General features: G+C 40.7%; 1 protein-coding gene across 4 annotated transcripts in view; it reads right to left on the bottom strand.

Moving 5' to 3' along the window:
• Positions 1-17,507, bottom strand: part of FNDC3A (fibronectin type III domain containing 3A) — a 381,088-nt gene that overhangs the window by 168,392 nt on the left and 195,189 nt on the right. For all 4 annotated transcript variants that reach the window (XM_077298073.1, XM_077298074.1, XM_077298077.1 and 1 more), the window contains one exon: positions 13,793-13,868. In XM_077298073.1, the coding sequence (XP_077154188.1) occupies positions 13,793-13,868 (76 nt within the window). The remainder of the gene's footprint in view (positions 1-13,792; positions 13,869-17,507) is intronic.

Here is a 17,507-nt window from a genome sequence, read left to right as displayed (position 1 = left end):
GCTCATTAGCCATTACATGAGCTGGGTGGGTGGCAGGACATGAACGGTCTGGGCCTATAAAACCAGCCATATCTCGGCTGATATTGACACCCGAGCATATATTACTCTATGCACAGTTTCTAAATGACTACAATCCCAGATAATGATCCAGCTGTTCGGTCCGTGACTCACTATCTTTATAACCAGTTGTTATTTATTTTATGACTCGACGCGCCAAGAAAGTCTTCCTGAGCCTCATTTGTTTGCCCCATTTTACATGCAGAAAATATATTTATTGTGTGTTTAGCAGCATATATTCACTTAATCATTGTGCGCCATCATCTCCATAAAACCCTTTAGCCCATTATACATACAATAGCTGTAAGTTATTAACATGATCTAAAACAAGTGGAAGCACACGGATGATTACACCGACTTCTGTGTGCAGAAAAGGCATATAAAAAATGGTACTACTTACATTCATACACCAGTCTTGCTGCCAAACAGCACTAAATGAAAGTAATCTGTTCAGACATTTTTACATACGGTAAGTACAATTGGATAACAGGAGATTATTGCTGCCTGTGAAGACGGTAACCCCTTTCCGCCATGGGAAATTTTCAATTTTCATTTCACTGCCATCGTCCAAGAGCCATAAAAACGTTTTTATTTTTTCAGACAACACGAGGGTTTAATATTTTTGAGACAAGCTGCAGTTTTGAATAACAACATTCATATTCAATGTACTGAAAAATGGAAAAAAAAATACCAAGTAGAAATGGTGGCGGCACACGCAATTCTGCCATTGAGTTTTGTTTTTATGGCATTCATTGACCGGCAAGCATGACCTAGCAATATGAGCATCCAGTCCGATAAGATTATGAGGACATCAAAACTAGTGTAGTTTTTTTTTTTTATTAACATTTCAGTTGCTTAATATCTCTCTCTTATTGGCCAAGAGCCCCACATCCCATTACTCCGCACTAATGAATGAATGACAACATATGCCAGACGGTCTCGCTCACGGTACTTGCAAAGCGCTTATTTCACTATTATTCTAGTCCCAATATAGGCTATGTGCACACGTTGCGGTTTTTGCTGCGTGAAAAACGCTGCGGATCCGCAGCAGTTTTCCATGCGGTGTACAGTACAATGTTAACCTATGGAAAACAAAAACCGCTGTGCACATGCTGCGGAAAAAAACCCACGGAAACGCTGCGGTTTATTTTCCGCAGCATGTCAATTGTTTGGCACCTGCGCCATATTAAAAAACCGCAGGTGTTTAAAACCGCAGTGGAAATCGCACAAAAAAACCGCGATAAATCCGCAGTAATTTTTGCACTGCGGATTTAATCAAATCCGCTGCTGAAAATTCCGCAATGGAATCCGCAGCGTGTGCACATACCCTTACACTTTTGCAGTGAAATCAGCAGGCCAGACTCACACTGGCCACTGGGACTTTAGACTCTACCAATATGCTAAACACATTAAACTATTGTTCCCTGCATTTACCCCATCAACCTACTGCAGTCTGTTATCCCAAACTATTGCCCTCTGGTACCATCCCAGAAACTTCTAGCAATTTGTTGTATCCAAAACACACTACAAAAAAGTCTGAATGTCAACCACCTAGGGTAAATTAATATTAAAGGGTTTGTAGAAAGGATGGAGGTTATTTCCTATCCACAGCTGACTGGTACTTATCTGCCCCATCTGAATGGAGCAGTGGCTCCGCACAAGCTCCTTCACGCCAATCATTCTCCTGGTAGCTGGCAGAGATCGTCCTGTCATATGCTAAACCTCCGCTTCATTCAGAAAGTGCTCTACAGATCCCTGCTGTGATTACTGGGTCTACCAGGGGTCTGATGAGAAGCAATCGAAACGTTCAAAAAATTAATCTTCATATCCTCGCTTCCTTCCAAAACAGAATCATAATGAGAAATACTTTCCTACGAAAAAAAATATTATTAAGCCCGCAGCCATAAAAAGTGAAACCCAAATGATCTCTTTATCTAGTGACACACAGAGGGCCATACATCAAGACACTCGGCTTTTAAATCCAAAAAATTCCATAGTATGGACCAATGATATTCTCATCCAATACACAAAGCACGACTCGTCATTTTTATTATAGCAAGTGACTTTTCTTTTTTCTTTGTCTGGTGATATTACCACTTTTTGTGCCAAAATCTTCAAAATACTGCAAAATAGGTTGATGAATTTTGCATGAAATCAAAGATGCTCTTTTTTTTTTTTTCCTTGTCCTACCTTATCGGGCCTTTTTAGAGCAAAAAGTGATGTGATCCTTTAAAATGTTGCATGTTACTTTTCAAATGCATGAAACTAAAATTATACAGGTTTTATCCAATACAGTACTGGAGTACAAGTGCGCAAGAGAAGTTACAACACTGCGAAAAGTCACAAATTAGAGACCACGGTGCCCACACGGTTAAAAAACAAACAACCAACCAACCAAGTAAAGCTGACAAAGCACCACTCCAGCATCTTTTTGTTTTCGATCCCATTTCAGGGATCACGTATGTAAGGGTTCACACCGGGTTTCATCCTCGGTTCCATGGTTCAATTGGGGCTTATGTCTAAACCCCAGACATACAGGATTTGTGTGTATGTGCAGACGTAGCCACTGACTATAGGGGTGAAGATGGAGACAGTGTACGCTCTCATTTTCGGCCACATGCGCCTATTGGAGCCGGGTAACAAAACATAGAAGACTACTAGGAGGTTCCACCATAAGCCCCAACAGAGCCATGGAGCGCAGCGCGAAGTGCCATGTGAACATAGCCTTGGTGTAATGCATGTAGCTACTTCCTCACCAGTTAGCATCTTCATCTTCTTTCGGCCCACTCTGCTACCTAGAAGCGGTTTTTGTAATCCGCTAGATCACTGTGTTCCAGAAGTCACTTTTCTCATTCAAGTCTATGGCACTGATAATGAGGCTCTGTAGGCCTTTTCGGAATTCCTATTGGCGTGAATTGAAACGTTTTTAAAAAGTGACCGCTGCTTCACACAACACACTGGTTTGGCGGGTTACGACTGCAGTGACCACATGCATTACACTTACACACATGATCCCTAACAAAGCGATTAAAATATACCAACAAGCCGGCGTGCTGCATTAAGGAAGGCACAAATTTACTTAATAAATAAATAAGACATAAGCATAAGGCTATGTTCACACGTTGCGGTTTTTTTTCCTGCAGACAAAACTTGCTCTCTTGGCAGTAAAGAAGCTGCTTAAAAAAAGCAAGTTTTTATGCGTTGTTATTGTCACTTGTGCATGCTGATAAAGTTTAGTGCTTCCAAAAGAAACATGATGCAACTTCCTTAAGTTTTTGCACCAAAAAGTCAGCAAAACCTGATACCTGTGGTTGTTTGCACTTACGCATTGCTTTCTATGGGTATGTTCACACTTTGCGATTTCACTGCATTTTTTAAGCAGGCAAAACCTGCTCTCTTGGAAGTAAAAGAAGCATTTTTTGCTGCGTTATTTATTTATTTTTTTGCTGTGTTTTTGCTGCTTTTTTGTCTCTTATGCATGTTGATAAAGTTTAGTGGCCCCCAAAAAAGCATGATTTAACTTCCTTAGGTTTTTGCACCAAAAACAAGCAAAACATGATACTCGCGTTTTTAACTTACTCATTGTTCTGAATAGGAAGAAAAACACTGTAAATACTCTGAAAAAAAGTTGAAAGAAGTGACACAGCAGTTGGCAGAAATGCAGCTGTTTTCCAAATCAGTCAGGAAATAAAAAAATGTGCGTGCATGACATTTCTGAAGTCTCATAGCTTTTCCTGGTACTGTAAAACGAAACTTAAAATTTGCATTAAAAAAAGTTGCAAAAACACAACGTGTGAACACAGCCTAAAATTTACTATTATAATAATTTTTACTCTAGAAAAAAAAAGAAGCGCAAAATCAATGAGGAATCGGCGCCATAATATCAGCAAATACCAATCCAATGACCCAATTTGCAAATTATAATACTTTCCTCCCATGAAGTATTGAAAATAAGACTTCAATAATTCTAAACAACTAGTCTATTGAAAGAGAACTCATCAGAAAATGACATTACACCAGGTTTTTGTGCTATAGGACTTTTTTTTACAATGTTTTTAACCATATCACAATTTGTATTATTTATATTAAACAGAAGACATTTTCCAATTTTCACACTGACCCTTGGAGCCATTTTAGACTCATACTTACTTCTTTACAAATGTCTCTATCATCAGAGACAGGGTTATAATCACAGATAACATCTCTATAGACAGCTGTTAACAGTATCCACCAATCACAGTAAGCGATGTCACAGATGACACTACTCTCCCTCCCTTAAATTAAAATATAAAAATAAACAAATGTCTAAGGAATGCTATACGTTTTAATATAAGTACATGATTTAAACAGCAAGTCATTTTCTGATGACAGTCCCTTTAAATAAGGGCCAGTAAGCCCTTACTGTATGGCTTGCATAAGGAGAAAGAGGGAAGAAACCTGTCTCAATAGGAAGGGGGCGAACTCAGGAGCAGCAGCAGTGCTGTGACGTGAAATCACATTGAGCAGCAGCAGTGCTGTGATGTGAAATCACAATGAGCAGCAGCAGTGCTGTGATGTGAAATCACAGTGATCAACAAAATGTATTTTTTGAATTATATGTTATATATACACACATATATATACACAACGAAGACAGTACTAACTGTGCCATCACCATAGAGACATGCCTTCCTACACTATTCCATAAATAGAGGGTTCTCTGACCCTTAACCAACTCTAAAACCACATAGATACTACTATTAGCATACAATCGCCTCTAACCAACATAACGATGGGAGCACAGTTTAGATTATTTAGCAGAACGAGAATGGCTGTAATCCAGGCAAAACATATGCACGTTAGTCTTTGTGCTCAATGGGGAGAAGGGAATAGACTGGTCCTGGCACTTCCGGCAGCAGGTTGACTGCCATGATAGAGAAAAACAATATTGCATATACTAAATCTGTGGGTCAGACGACTTCTTATGTTACTGGACAATTAATGTGCCCTTTTCTGGGAATAAAAATAAGTTAAAAGCAATAGTATGACAAAAGGCAGTAATATAGAAGAAGCATGCACTCAATCCTAAAATTGTGCACAAGAAAAGGGCAAGGCCCTAGTAATCCAGACATGAGTAATTCTAGCACAAAAAATCCTGGTATAAATCACTGATTATAGCTGGCGGTACAGATCCGCAATTATACCATGTACCTTTTAGCAACTGATACAGATTCAACCAAATAGGTTTTTTTCCACAGATAATCTGTAATGGTGGAATATACCGTAATCTGTCATTTTGCGAGAGTACGTAAAACACAAAGCATTTATATAACATACTGTTTTTTTGGCTTGGATAACAAACTTCAGTATCGCAAAGGTCGCATAGATTGAAAGGGGTTTTCCCATCTCCAGGATCCTATCCCAATATGTAGTAGGTGTAATAATAATAATATTACCAAATACCTCCAATTAGAAATATACTATAGTTTTTCTGATTTATTAGGTTTCTTTCCTCATGGGCAGTATTGCAGGGCCTTTGCTAGCCATGGTTATGACCACTAGCAACTAGCTGTCTCTTCGTAACTGGACATGACCATGGATACCTAAGGTCCTGCAATGCCTGCACATGAGGAAAGAGACATAGCGAATCAGAAAAACTATACTACATTTCTGACTGGAGGTATTTGCTAATATTATTATTACTATACCTACTACATATTTGGATAGGATTATGGAGATGGGAACAACCCTTTAAGTTTATGTGCATATGTTCAGTATTTGCATCACATTTTTCTGCAGAAAATACTGGAGAATTGGCAGAACCCTGCTACAAACAATCCGCCCGTTTTTGCAGTGTTTATGAGTGCGCTTTTTATGCGTTTTAACCCCTATTAATTTGAGTGTATAAAAACCGCTGAAATACTTCACATGCTAAAGATCTGATATGGCTTCAGATCTGCAAGGAAAAAATAATCAATGATGCCTGAGATTTCCGGAATCTCAATCATTTTTCAGGTGCTGTAAAATGCTGCATGTTTTTTTCTTTTTAGAGGCAAAAACGCAACATGTGAGCAAGACCTAAGTTAGCCGTTGTCCGACAGCACATTTGGTCAATAGTTTTCTCTCCCTAACCCTATACATATATGTTCTCTGTTTGGCCAAATATGAAAGTTTTCGAAAGGGGAGTACGCCTCCTACAAACATCTGAAGACGGCTTGTATCTTCAGAACGATCACACTTGTTGAGATCCAATCAGAGAGGCAGATATTGGGAGGAAAGACACCAAAATACACATTAGATGGTCGGCAGATTTAGACTCCCAAAAAAAAAAAAAAAGTCTCTTATGTAAAATCTAGACTATTTTGCACCTCCATCTAATGTAAATCTGCAGGAGCCGTAATACTGTATATCAGCAGGATTCTGTAGATGATCATTATAGGATTCCGCATGATGAAAAGATTCAGGGTGCCCCTAAGTTTCCCAGGTCAATCAACCACTTCAGCTAATACACGAGCAGTTTCCCTTCACACCCAGGTAATCCCAAAAAATAAAAATTAAATTACTGCAGAACCTGACTTTATTGAAAGCGCTGTAGTTAAAATTTGTCACCGCCTCTTCATATAAAGATGCTTTATTACGGTTTCAGGATTTAATTACAAATGACTCATCCTGATTTGCATGCAGCACTTTCTCCCCCCTTCTTCCCGTCCCGGTTTTCTGGATGTGTGGCAATTTCCTCCTGGCCAAAGCCATCTATAGCATGGCTTTCCTTGTGATGTCAAGCAGCGCTTAATGGCTGTCAGCAGAGGCTTGGGACTGTGCCCTGGATGAGTCATCTCCATTCACGATGTGCGCAGCACACAGATTTTCATGAATGGATTATTCAGCTACAAATGGTGCCCATTCATACGGCTAGAAGAGAGACGACATGGCTATTTCAGGACCCCCATGTAATGAAGGCAGGGAGGGGGTGAGGAAACCTGTCACATGTCTCTGACAGTGTATTCCCGCATACTAACCTCGAGGCGTGTCATGCTACAATTCAGACCTACAAAAGGATTTGCTACCACTAAATCGGTTGTTTGCACCATGTGGAATTCAGCATTTTAGGGAATTGAATAAAAACCTGGGACAGTAGGGGAGTCATGTAAAGTCATGCGTGTTCAGACAGAAGAACATCATTATTTAATACGGAGTGAAAATCACTGTAGCAGTGAGATGTATAATTATGTCCTAGAAAGCCTTCACTTTAGTGTTACACCGGGGACTAGACAACCGCGGAAATGCCACTGGATATACTCAAAGTGCTTTTCTCACAGCTGGATTATTTCTCGACTCCTTGATAAACATTTAATGGACAAGAAAAAAATTATATTTTATGCAAACGTTTTAGAGGGGTTATGTGGCAACAAAGTCTAATACTTGGGGGTCCAACCACCGTGACATTCACTAGAAGTGGCAAATTAGACCTACAAATAATGGTCGGTTCTCATGTTTTCTCATTAGTTTTATTGTTTTACTAAAAGTGCCATTTTCTGTCATACAAAAAGCAGCTGAAGGTATTATATGTAATAATGCATGTGGCGGCACAGACTGAATTTCATGTCTATTCACATACATCGCATTAAAATGGATAAAACTAAGCCCAAGGTTGGCCTGATTGTGATCTGTATCGCATCTCTTTACGGCATCCACTTGAGGAAAAACCTGTGTGAACACCTCCTCCACTTTAGAGGTACAGCCAGAAAGGGGGAGTCATAGCACGGACGAAGAAACCAAGGGCCGCATGACTGGGACAAAAAAAATAATAATTGTGTGGCAATTGTCCATCGTGGTGGGTGGTGTTTGGACTACATGTGGCCAGTCTACTCCAATGGCTCGTTCAGAAGTCTGTGAATTTTCCCGTACGTAAAAAACCAGTACGAGATTCAACGGTGTTTCTGATCCAGTTTTCATCAGATTTTGGTTAGAGTGTTAGTCTTACCAGTTTTCTGGTTTGAAAAAAACAAACAAAAACGATGTAGGTTTCTCACGCTTTTCCTAGTAAACAGTCAGCACATGGATGGCATCCAAGTGGTGACTAATTTTTTTCAGAGATCCATAAACTTGCATTGTTGATTTTGTTCAGTTACTTGGATCAAAATTGGACTTTGATGAGCGAACCCAATCTTAAACGTTTGGGGTTCACACTGAACAGTTAGTGCTAAATGCCAAAGACGGACTTCTCCTGGAAGTCTGGTGCTAAACGCCAAAGACGGACTACTCCTGGAAGTCTGGTGCTAAATGCCAAAGACGGACTTCACCTGGAAGTCTGGTACTAAACGCCAAAGACGGACTTCTCCCGAAAGTCTGGTGCTAAACGCCAAAGACCAACTTCTCCCAAAAGTCCGGTGCTAAACGCCAAAGACGGACTTCTCCCGGAAGTTTGGTGCTAAACGCCAAAGATGGACTTCTCCTGGAAGTCTGGTGCTAAACACCAGAGACGGACTTCTCCCGGAAGTCTGGTGCTAGACGCCAGAGAAGGACTTCTCCCGGAAGTTCTGTGCTAAACGCCAAAGACGCACTTCTCCCGGAAGTCCGGTACTAAATGCCAAAGATGGACTTCTCCCAGAAGTCTGGTGCTAAATGCCAAACAGAGAAAGAATTTTCCAGCTCAAAAGTTTGTGGACTTTTTTCAACGGGGTTCAAGTTGGGTCCAGTTTTTGTTCCTATACCAAACTTTGGAATACAGTTCGGGTCGGATATCAGAACCCAAATTTCCATGGGTCTGCTCTTTCCTAGTGCAGACCAATTTTTCGTCAAAAATCCACACACATGTAAACATCCCCACAGAACTCATACCTATTATAGTCTATCTGTGAAAAAACTCATAAATAGATACCAGTGTTAGACACAATAACTGACAGATGGCTCTCCTGATCTATATGTCTCACACTGGTAACTCCCCCTTTTATGTAAAATAATCTCCGGAGGCAGATTCTCAGGGAGATCAGTGTCCGGCCCATAGATCTTAACAGCTCACTTACATATTAAGAAACCGTGGATGTCTTGGGAATAAGACATCGGATCGCAGATATCAAGGTATCATTTTATTCAGCTGCCTATGACCTGCATGCCGATATAGACCTCTTGGGGAGGGGGTGTTGGTCCTGCTGACAGATTCCCTTTAATGTCAGCACTGCAGAATAGGTTGGAACTATATGAGCAAAAACAAGTTTATAAAAATGAAAAGAGACACCAAAATTCACAATTTAAAGAGGATGAAGGGCAAAGCAAAACAGGAATAGATCACTGGATGCAATAAGTGATGAAGCACATATATGGGAAGCTCAGAGCCAAGTTCCCATTGCATATGTACCACACAAGCATCAGAAATGCATAAGCTTCCCATTAAAAACAACAACTGAAGCATAATGAAAAAGAGCGGTATGTGAGCACGGTGCAGTGGGCATACAGTATGCATCCTGCAGAATGATTAATGTAATGGTTTAGCAGCCATGTCTTCTCTGCTGACAGCTATTTATCATACTGTAACCCATCCAGCTACTATTTAGAATTTTTTTTAATTAAAATACATACCAGCTCTATAGTAACTCCCACCAAGGATGGGAGGTCAGAATAAATACAGCTTTATTAAAAAGCGTCTCTTTCACAGAATAATGTGCAGGTTTGAAATGCAAACAGATGAAGAGATAGGAATATCTGCTGTATATAAATAGGAAAGTGGAAATGTACATACATTTACCTATCCAGCTTTCACAGCAATAATGAAGTGGAAAAAATGGTATTTGGTAACAGAAGGCACAAAGAGGCTCACAAAGCTTGTGTATATAAAAGACATTTATCAGCACAGAGTATTTCAGGAATGCTTGAATGAACATGGATGCCACAACAATTAGATTATATTTTAATAATATAGTGTTACAAATGTGTTGTGCCCATATTTTGTGATACTTGATAAGCAGCTGATCACTGGGGTAGGTCTGAGTGATGGGACCTCTATGAAAAATGGCAGCAGAAATGCGTTGTCCCCCACTTGAATAGCGCAGCACACTGCCCACCATTCATAGTCTATGGGACATACAGTGAAAAAAATAAGTATTTGGTACACTGCTGATTTTGCAAGTTTTCCCACCTACGAAGAATGGAGAGGTCTGGACTTTTTATCGTAGGTACATGTCAACTGTGAGAGACAGAAACTTAAAAAAATAAATAAATAAAAATTCCAAAAATGACATTGTATAATTTTTACATACCGATAATTAATTTGACTTTTATTGAATGAAATAAGTATTTGATACAATAGAAAAACAGAACTTAATGTTTGGTACAGAAACCTTTGTTTGCAATTACAGATGTCAGACGTCTTCTGTAGTTCTTCACCAAATTTGCACACACTGCAGCAGGGGTTATGGCTCACTCCTCCAACACAGATCTTCTCCAGATCTTTCAGCTGTCACTGGCCAACATTGAGTTTCAACTCCCTCCAAAGATAATCAATTGGGTTTATGTCTGGAGACTGGCTAAGCCACCTAACCACCATCAAATGCTTCTTACGGACCCACCACTTAGGTGCCCTTGCTGTGTGTTTGGATCATTGTAATGCTGGAAGACTCAGCCACAACACATCTTAATTGCTCTTACTGAGGGAAGGGTTTTTTTGGCCAAAATTTAGCGATAAATGACCCCATGCATCCTTCCTTTAATACGGTGCAGCTGTTCTGTCCTCTTTGCAATAAAGCATCCCCAAAATTTGAGGTTTCCCCCACCATGCTTCACAGTTGGGTCAGTGTTCTTCGGGTTGTAATCATCCTTCTTCCTTTAAACACGGCAAGTGGAGTTGATACCAAAAAGTTCCATTTAGGTCTCATCTGACCATATGACCTTCTCCCATGCCTCTCTGGATCATCCTGCTGGTCATTGGCAAACTTCAAATGGGCCTGAACATGTGCTGGCGTGAGCAGGGGGACCTTGCAGGATACAGGCTTATAATTCCTGACAGTGAAGTGTTACTAACGGTAATGTTTGAGACTGTGGTACCAGATCTCTTCATATCATTGATCAGGTCCTCCTGTGTAGGTCTGGGCTGATTCCTGACCTCTCTCTCAGAATCATCCTTACCCCATGAGGCGAAATCTTGCACGGTGCCCCAGACCGAGGAAGATTGACAGTCATCTTGTTTTTCATCAATTTTCTAATAATTGTGCCAACAGTTGTTGCCTTCTCACCAAGCTGCTTGCCTATTGTCCTGTAAGCCATCCCAGACTTGTGCAGGTCTACAATTTTGTCCCTGGTGTCCTTAGACAGCTGTCTGGTCTTGGCTATGGTGGAGAGGTTGGAGTGTGACAGGTAACAAGTTCAAACAGGTGCAATTAATACAGGTAATGAGTGCAGAGTAGGAGGGCTTCTTAAAGAAAACTAACAGGTCTGTGACAGCCAGAATTCTTCCTGGTTGGTAGGTGATCTAATATGCAATAAAATGCAAATTAACTATTTAAAAATCATACAATGTGATTTTCTGTATTTTTTTTTTTTTTTAAGATTCTGTCTCTCACAGGTGAAGAGTACCTACGATAAAAACTACAGACCTCTCCATTCTTTGTAGGTGGGAAAACTTGCAAAATCGGCAGCGTATCAAATACTTATATTCTCCACTGTAGATCTGTGAGACACGGACCATCATGGTACAAGTCCAAGCTGGCGAATCTCCTGCCCTCATTAACTTGGGTCAGAAGACCCAGCGGTCAGGCCGGGAATTGTGATCCGAGCATGGTTTATGCTTCATGGACGCGTGAAGTCAGCCTTACTGAGATAGCCAAGAACAAGCTGTATACAGGGAATTTGTGTTTTCAATTTATGGTAACTTATTTTTCCTGTTATTGTGTCTGACATCCCCTGGTTGGCTGCAGATACATTTAAAGAGCATGAAAAGTACAGTGTCCGACATTGCACAGAAGATGGATCCATGGAGCGATCCCATGGTTGCTTCGTACAACAGATCTTGTGCTGTATATATGTGTTATTATTTAGTGTCGATGTTGCCAAAATAAAATTCTCACTTTGCACTGTGTGCGCCATCTCCTACATTTTCTACTAATCCTTCCACATGTTAAAAAACACAAAAGTAAATAGACAAAGAAAAGGAACCGAACCAAGAATTAGGAATCCAGAAAAAGTAACATTGTCTTTGAGTCACTGTTAGACATGGCAAATTACTGTGTCTGGTGAAACCTGGGAAAAATACCTTGAAAAAAAACAAACAAACATAAATTATTCATTTCCAGGGCAGACTATGAAGTGTTTGTTTTTCTCTGGCAAACGGAAAATAAACACCTTCAAGAATGCAGCGAAAACGTTCAAGAATTGTGAACTTAAGGGTCTCAGAAAAACAAATGATTCACGGAAAAAAAAAAAATCTTGCTTATTAACTTCTCTAACATAAGTTAGATGGTCGCTGAACCCACTGACTTAAGCAGGACCAGAAGACCATCTAATATGTATGGGCCCCACCAACAGATGATGTCCGGGGAGTTTCCTTTTTGTTCTCCCTGGGTGAAGCTTTCTCCCATCAAGAACCCTTAGTTTAGTGTTCATGTGTATGGGAAGTTGGGAAGCAAAGCTGCTGTTAAAGGGCTAATGCCAGAATATTAATGTTATCCCCCATCCATGAGAAAGGGAATTAATTGTCGATAGTTCGGACAGCCAAGAGCTTGTGCACCTCCACTCCCGTTCAAGACTGGGCTCTGCAGAGCCCAATTCCCTAGATCCACAGCCCCAATTTCAGGACTGCTGGGACTGCCAGTGGTTGGACCCTGTGATCAAGAAGATATCAACTATCTAGGTTGTATAGGCATGGAAAGGTACACAACTACAACTATAATCCATTAGTTTGCTCTAAAAGATGAAACAAATCATTTCATGTGATTTCTACAAAAACATACATTATCATCAACTTCGCTGTCAGTCCCCTACATTCCTATATTACTGCTCTGTACATAATGGGAGACGTGAATGAAAAATGTTCTAAGCAGAATGATAGTTCAAGGAACACAACAGCATCTTCCTTCAGAAATAATGCAGGTTGCATCCCTCACATTTATATACGTGTACTATAGTGAACAATTCATGAGGCCACCTCAAACAACCAGGCCCCAATTAATTAAGAATTAAGAACATCAATGTTCTCGCTGGTTTTGATGAGGAAGGTGGGGTGTTGCAGTCAGACACTCCCGATTCATTAGGAGGCGCTTACCTCTTAAATTATGAGCATCTGCCAAGTGTCGTGAGTCTTTGTGCACGTTGCCACAAATCTTACTCCAGTTTGGACTGGAGTAAGACTTCTGCTTCTGATGTAAGAAATGCCATAGATTGACAGGAGTTAGACCAGTTGTGGCTTCACAGCCCCCGCTGCACCCCTGGCCTATCTCTGACCATGTTGGAAGAGCTGGGAGAAACTGGAGTGAAAACGGCAAAAGTTGCAAGAAAAAAAATGTCACAAGTCTGAGTTGTGCAAAATATCTGACACTTTTCAAAGCAACTTACACCAGATTTCTGGCAAAGTTTATTTGATGAATTGGGGGCATCGTCTTGTAGATATCTAGCAGGAAAGGGGTCCATTTCAAGGGGCGAGGCAATGCAAAATCGAGGGCTCATGACTGGTTTCCACACCCACAGAGCAGGAAAGAAAATGTCCTGATAAATGAATGAGAAAATACGAAAACAATTATTTTATCTAATGACTGAGGAAAGCTCTGACCTGTAATGCACTGAAACTGTCCATCTTCTCTTCTTATTGTAAATGCTTCCCCTGGGTTGACCTGGACCAAAATAACCTGCAAGAAAACAAGACAAAGGATAAATATAATGAACACAAAAAAATAATAAAGCTGCACAGCACAAACATTGTTCATTAATCAGTATCCACGGTTCTGAATCACAGTCACAGAAAAGACAAATAAAAGCAAGGATGTAATCGCAAGATTGCTGCGAGAACACAACCTGCATGAAGTTTATCGGATGTGTATTTTTGGGGTTTACATGGAAGTCAAAAGTGAAATCACTGTCTCTATCTCCAGTACATTGGTCACTGCTGTGTCCTCCTCATCCATCACAGTCACAGCACCGTTTCCACTCTCTACTGAAGTCAATGCAGTGGCCCACATGTCCTCTGCCAGTAGTTAAAGAGAAGCAGTCAGCAGGACTGAGCCCAATAAACAAAAGGCATGGCCATAATGGCACTGTGATGCTGATTAATATGATACCTGATGTGAAGGGATCTGTTCAGTGGTTGTTTAATACTCACCTTAAGAAGTTTTCAGAAAATGACAACTTCTGTGCTCCAGTGTGCTTCTGGGCCGGACTAGGGGCAGGGTCTTCTTCTCGTTCTCCGCCCCCCCCCCCCCCCCACACACACACAACAGCCTCCTCTGCTTATTTTAATTTTTTAAAAGGAGGCAAGAATCAGTGACATGCAGAGGAGGCTGATGGGGGCCAAGAAGGAGAAGAATATCCTACCCCCACATCCCACCACAAAGCACACAAGATGTCATTTTATGAAAATTTCATAAGGTGAGTATTCATCAGCCACTGAGCAGATCCCTTCACATCAGGTATCATAATCAATCAGCATCACAGCGCCATACCTTTAGTTTATAGGGCTCAATCCTGCTGACAGGTTCTCTTTAAAATAACATCCCTTCTCTACTAGTAATCACAGCAGAGCCCCGCATATCCCAAAAAAGTCACCACTGCCTCCTGCTCTTCACTATGCAGTCACAACACTCAGATTCAGTTTGCCAGCCGGTGCACCAAAACTGGTCTTATATGACAGAACTATGTACATTATACATGGTCCATCAGTATACTACACAAAAGTAGGCTTCATTCACAAACCTACAATGTCAGCATATCAGTAATAATACTATCCATAACACCATTAATCTGCATCCCCCGATACGCACACATACAAGAACAGCAAAGATGGAGGTTACATCTGTCTGTTCACTAGTAAACATTTCATTGAAGACCTGGTCCTGCAAGAAGAACATGGGGCTCTGGTGATGCTTTTGGAAAGATGGAATTTGGAGGAAGTGCTCAGTTAAAATGTTAAACAATAACAGCACTTTTGCAATCATTTTGTTACTGCTTCAGTGCTGTGAATATAAAGAAAAAGGTCTCATTGACCAACAGGATTGACCAAATATACGGTATTCATCTACAGACCTATAGGTCCCCAGAGGTGCATTCAGATTCTGGAGTCAAGGGTTCCTATATTTCCTCTTCTTGCCTACTTAAAAACCATAGAGGCAGACAGACTTCCTGACTTGGACATACGAGTGATTTTGTTTGCAGCTAACGCATTAAATGTCAACATGTTAAAAAATATCATCATGAGATGCTGGCTAGTTCGATCCTCAGAACCCAGTCTTTCACACTAATTAATCATGAAGCAAGCAATGATGAGCAGGAGAAAATGCTCCATCCATGAGGTCTACAGGTTGTAATAGGGCTGGGACGAAGATGAAAATCTACAAGCCTCCAATGGTGACGGCCACAGAGGAGCCATGGTTATCTCGGGCAACCACTGTATGGTCATACTGCTCTTCTGGATCAGCATGAAACCTCCGGGCAATCCATTGTGACCAGAGCCAAAAAGAATTTCCTTTTATTGAATAGGCCTTTTTACGATTTCTATAGTGAGAATTTAATGTGAGCAATTTATGAATTTGTTCTTACTGCTGGGTGTTGGACCCCAATCGATCTGATATTGATGACCTAACCCAAGAATGATTTAAAAAAAAGTAATATACCGTAGTGGTGTAAAACCTGTGTATGAAATTGGAGTATTTGAACTCAGGCAGAGGTAAAAGAGGCCGCAGGTATCTCTCTGGGTTCTCCATTACAACCGTATGTAAGGTTTGTACAGACTATCGTATTTTCAGTCCGAGTGCGATCCGAAAAAACATCAGATCGCACTCGGAAAAATGTTATTCTATGGGGTTGTGCACATGTCAAGAGGGGAAAGAAAATCACTGCATGTCCCAGCAGGGCTGTAGAGTGGGTAATCCAAACCTCCGATTCCTCAATTTCCCTGGCTCCACAGCACTGGTCGCTACTGAGCATGTGCATAAAGTGCAGCACAGATTCATCTCCACTAACCGCCGAGATCAGGAGAGCCAAGAGATCCTTAGATCAGGAACAGAACAGACATTTATCGGACATTTCATAACTTTCCCAAATTCTTATGAAAACATTTACAGCACATCCTGATCGGAACTACTGTCCTGTACCTAATTTATTATAGATTTTAAGAGTCGATCCACTTTATACTGACTTGAACTCCACCAATACGTGCACGGACTGACTCCACAGCCTTGTGTCCAAGTCTGATCTGTTATTGGGCTTGCACTCAACCATGTAAGTAAAATGCGTGCATGGGAACCATCGGACTGCAGTCGGATGACATACAAGTTCAGTCAGAATTCCACAGAATGACAAAATGGAGAAAATGTTGATCAGGGGTATGATTGCATAACAGCCCAGATTAACTCGGATAATAGAATACATGGTCACCTGCACCTGCCCTAACAGAGCTATGTTCCAGGCATGTGCAGGAAGTATCAACCTAATTACCCAATATTATAGTGGCATCAACACTGAATTTGCAGAGGCGTGACGATAAAAATAAATAAATAAGGAAACGACCTGAATTAACAAATAGTTTATGGATATTCATTCTGTAAAGCTTTAGAAGCCTACTTTGACTGCGGCAGAAAACACATGGCTTCCTACAACAGTAGGTTTGCTTGGGGCTGTCATCCTCAATAACAGCTGTTAAGCCACAGGTTGCCTAGTGCCATTATTAAGGAACATCAAAACTTATTAGCAGCACAATGCATGAAAGGAATCTGAAATGTATAATTATACAGTACAGGTAGAGCGCTGTGAGTTGTGACATGAGGATTGGAAATATGTATGATTAGCGCAGTGCAATTATTCCTATATCAAGATTCATTTGCTTGCAAACAACAGGAGGCATGAATTACGAGAGATCGCACAGAAAGTCTCTGCTACAGAAATCCAGAGAGAAATAATAGGATCCATAGAAACTTAACATACCATTATTCTAAGGTGCAGTTACACTGCAATGCGTGATAATCATTATGGCCGTGTAGCTTTGTAGGTGAAACAGCTAGTTCCCTTGCGACATCAAGTGGCTGCTTCCTAGCGGTTTAAATCAGCAGCATAACCGCTTAGTGTGAATGCAGCCTAAATATTTTGATCGTTCATCAGGTGAGACGATCAATTGGTTTGTCCCAAAAATCATCGTTCTCTAAACAGGACACTTGCAGCCAAGATTAATGGCAGCCTATATATACAGAAGGGTCTATCAGAGATTGATCATTGAGCATCTGAAGCCGGGTCAGCCTGTGTAAATAGGTTATTACTTTTTTTTATTATTATTATTCCAT

Source organism: Ranitomeya variabilis, chromosome 3 (genome assembly GCF_051348905.1).
Source record: "Ranitomeya variabilis isolate aRanVar5 chromosome 3, aRanVar5.hap1, whole genome shotgun sequence".
In the NCBI taxonomy this organism is placed as follows: domain Eukaryota; kingdom Metazoa; phylum Chordata; class Amphibia; order Anura; family Dendrobatidae; genus Ranitomeya; species Ranitomeya variabilis.
Note: the sequence above shows the minus strand (reverse complement) of the source record. Positions and strands in the feature narration are given on the sequence as shown.